Below are 3,782 nucleotides of genomic sequence, written 5' to 3'. Positions count from 1 at the left end.
CCCCATATGTCTGGAGTATATGATTTGTAGGCTGGAGCATCTCTGCTGCACCACACTGCTTTATTTACAACAATGTTTGGTCACACAATTTGATTTATCATGAAAACTGTAGCTCATGCAATTTGGATGTAGCCCTCAACCATATTGTGATTTTAATAATATTTTGATAAACTGTTCAGCCTCAGTGGAATCAAACTTTCTAATAGATTTTTTTTTTTTTTAAAGCATTCAAATGAACTATAACTGGTGAATAGTCCAAGCAAATGTTTTTACACAGACGCACTTTGCTGAAACTTTTCAGACAGCATTGTATTCATTGTATAAAAAAAAAAAAAACACCCTTATAGGTGCTTCTGCCAACCTGAAAATAACTACAGTCGCCCATTATTACAGTCCAGAATCGAGTGTTAGCGCTATTGGTCAATACATAATAGAGAGGTAAAATGTTTTTTTAAACCGGTTTAAGATTTTTTTTATGTGAAGGCTGTAATTACCTGTACAAAACGAGCTCCACACGTCTCACATTTGTATGGCTTCTCTCCTGAGTGGATGCGAGTGTGAGTCTTGAGGTTAGCTGGTCGGTTAAACTGAGCACCACAGATATTACAGCGATACGGTTTCTCCCCTGAAAGTAACAAATCACTTTAGATTTCAGCAACAAAGAGGCGCAGACAGTCCAGAGCTAATAAACGAGTCTGTTTCATTTGCTTTACTTGCCTGTGTGGACAGTCTTGTGGCTGGCGAGGTTGCCTTTGTAGCGGAAAGCAGCCTGACAGCGGTCACACTTGTATGGCTTGTCGCTGTGCACTTGAAGCATGTGTTGTTTCAGAGCTTCGTCCTCAGCAAACTTGGAGTCACATTCATTACAGAAGAACGTACCGTTTTCTGTGTGGTAGAAATCGTGGTAAGAGTTAACTTCTGCTCCTGAAAGATGCAGAGTGATCGGGGTTTTTTTGATGTGAGAAGAAAATCAGAAACTCACCACAACTGGAGTCTGAATATTCTGAATGAAACTCTGCCATGTCCTCTGAGAGACGGGACCTGGAGGTGTTGGGGCAAACCTCAGAGTGTTGCGGGGACTGAGAGCCGCAGGACGAACAGTTGAGGCGGTTCAGGTAGTGTGGAGGGTGGCCGTCAGCGCTCCTCAGTGACCCCTCAAGTGCACTGTTGGCACAATACAAGACGTAAATCCAAAATAAAGTTTCTAAAATTGTTTTAAAATTTTGAGCAGTAAATTTTAATCAGTCAAGTGCAATAATCTAACTTGATTCACATCGAAAACTCGGCCTCACCTGTTAATGATATTGTTGAGACGACTGGCCTGGGGCACAGGTAGATCCTCGCTGTGTTCGCTGCTCTTGCTCGTGGTTTGTGGGTCGAGGTTCTCCGAGTCGCCGGGGTGGAGGTAGGGTTGCAGGCTGAGCCTCTGAGGCGAGCGCAGCCCAGGATCCCTCAGTGCGACCTCATCCTCCTTCGCACTCTGATTCAGCACGATGAATTTGTACTTCTTCCAGTTGCGAGCTTTGGGGTCCTGCGTACCTTGCGGGACTTGCGCTCCGGCGGCTTGAGAGAGGCCGGCATTCTTGCTGCTGCTGGACTCGGTCGGGGAGTTGGGCTGGCAGTCGGATTTGAGTGGGCTCTGCGGGCTGCTCATGAGGCTCTTGCGTCCGGCGGAGGAGATACCCAGGGGATAGTGCTGATGGATCAGGTCTTCCTCCGCCTGCGGAGCGTGCTCTTTGCCCAAGTCCTTCTGGTGCTCAAGGGTCAACACGGGAAACGCTCGCTTCCTTGTGCTGAGACCGATGGACTGGCTGACCCCCTCGTGGTTTTCCTTCCTCATCTCATCATCTCTGCCCACCTCCCTGGAAGCGTACGTGGTGGAGTGAATAATACTGGAGGAGCTGGTGCCGACTGCCCTGCTGTACTCTGCCCTGATGCTACTGCTGCTGTCATGTGGAGAACAATGCTTGTGGTGGATACCACTCTTTGAGAGGTCAGCAAAAGCGTTTTTGGTATCAGTCAGCTTGCAGAGAGGGAAAGGGAATCCTGGCATGGGAAACTGCCCATAGAGATGGTAGTTGCTGGGGGTGCTGACCCCGCTGAACATGTTGGAGCCGTAGGGCCTCCCATCCCTGAACGGAGCCACGCGGCTGTGCAAACTGTCAACAACATCATGGGGCCGGTAAGCGTGGACATCCTGAGGTAAAACCAGGGGACTGACCAAAAACTCATCTCTGGGCAACTTGGCAGACGGATCACTGTGAGGAGAGTGAGAAGATTGTAAACACACACACACACACACACACACACACGCTGAGAATCACGACGGCCGAACAATGTGGGGAAAATATCAATTTTTTCTAACAGATATTGAAATGTAGCTTGCGATTGAATTTTTTTAAGTATCACCGTGTACTAGATTTAAAATGTGATTGAGCATTTCCGCATGAAATACCATCAAAAGGGTGATGACACACAGGGGACGGCATTAACACAACTCTTTAAACTCTGGTTTAGACGCGCTGCATAGACCAAATTTCAGCCTTTTGATTTTCTTACTGCATTGTTTAAAACTGCAATTGATTAATTGTTCAGCCCTATTCATCATGGATTTACACTTATTAGTGAAGGAATTGGTTTGTACCGACCTGGATTTGATGAATCTGTGGCAGGTGTCCACAACATGGTCCATCTGCAGGTAGATGGCTGTATTCATGATAGCCATGATCAGACTCTCCTTTAGTGTGAGACGGGAGGTGTACATAAACTCCAACAGGATGGCAAAACCCTCTGGATCCACCTTCGGGTCCAGACTGATAGCATTAAGGTTGCACTTGTGGGAGTCAGTAAAGATAGTGTAAAACAGCCCACTGCAGCCGGGAGACAGAAAAACAAGACACAGACATCAGATCAGTCTCTGATTCTTGATCACTGATGAGCGGCAGGAAATCTGACTTAAAACTTAAACAACACACACCTGCAAGCCATGAGAACGGTCTTATGTGCACGAAACTGCTGTCTGTTCACCAGGATAGTGACATCTGTCAGGATGTCTCTGCTGCGAAGCCGATTCAGGTTGAGCAGAACATCACTTGCATGGCGTGTGAACTGTATGCAGCTGTCTGCTGCGCAAGCCATTTTGTCAAGTTCTGCAAAGAGAAGAGAAAACATCAAGATTATTTTACCAACAGGAAAAATAAAAGTGGCCTCGATGGGTTTATTTTGCTGTGAAGCCACGGAGCTTCACCTCTCTTTGAACGCGCTTGAGTAGAGATAATCTTGAAGTAAATTAACTGAAGTTACTTATGATCCTGAAAAGGCAGCAGACTATGAATACAGATTCTCAGATCACCAGAAGGCGGCGCCATATATTAAGTAAACACTGTCTAGACATTTAAATTTGTACCTTTGGAATCATTTCTCTCCCCCTCACTTTCTCTCTGTGTGTGAACCACTGGTTGATAGCTTAATGTAACACCAAGTTTGAATTAGATTATTTAGATGAATGGTAAACGGCAGCACTTTGTCACTGACTGAAACAGACAACAATAGTCATGATATATTTCTGTAATAATCGCCTTATTAATTAGAATGTATTTTGCAGGAATATAAACCGAAACACTTGGCTGATTCATTAAAAAATATCACACGCGTTATTTATTCATTGTATGAGAATAAACTGTCCGTTTGTCTGAGGAGAAAAGTTCAATCTGCTTCCAGCTCCACGGATTTTCAGCTCAGAAGTGACACGCTGAGAAATAAGTGGAAATAGTTTTCGACAT

General features: G+C 45.3%; 1 protein-coding gene across 2 annotated transcripts in view; it reads right to left on the bottom strand.

Moving 5' to 3' along the window:
• Positions 1 to 3,782, bottom strand: part of bcl6aa (BCL6A transcription repressor a) — a 7,111-nt gene that overhangs the window by 1,819 nt on the left and 1,510 nt on the right. For both annotated transcript variants that reach the window (XM_008277532.1, XM_008277533.1), the window contains exons 2-7: positions 2,978 to 3,149; positions 2,649 to 2,870; positions 1,293 to 2,258; positions 983 to 1,164; positions 718 to 885; positions 495 to 625 (exon numbers count right to left, since the gene is read on the bottom strand). In XM_008277532.1, the coding sequence (XP_008275754.1) occupies positions 495 to 625; positions 718 to 885; positions 983 to 1,164; positions 1,293 to 2,258; positions 2,649 to 2,870; positions 2,978 to 3,149 (1,841 nt within the window). The remainder of the gene's footprint in view (positions 1 to 494; positions 626 to 717; positions 886 to 982; positions 1,165 to 1,292; positions 2,259 to 2,648; positions 2,871 to 2,977; positions 3,150 to 3,782) is intronic.

Source organism: Stegastes partitus, unplaced genomic scaffold (genome assembly GCF_000690725.1).
Source record: "Stegastes partitus isolate 25-593 unplaced genomic scaffold, Stegastes_partitus-1.0.2 Scaffold100, whole genome shotgun sequence".
NCBI classification, from domain to species: Eukaryota; Metazoa; Chordata; class Actinopteri; family Pomacentridae; genus Stegastes; species Stegastes partitus.
Note: the sequence above shows the minus strand (reverse complement) of the source record. Positions and strands in the feature narration are given on the sequence as shown.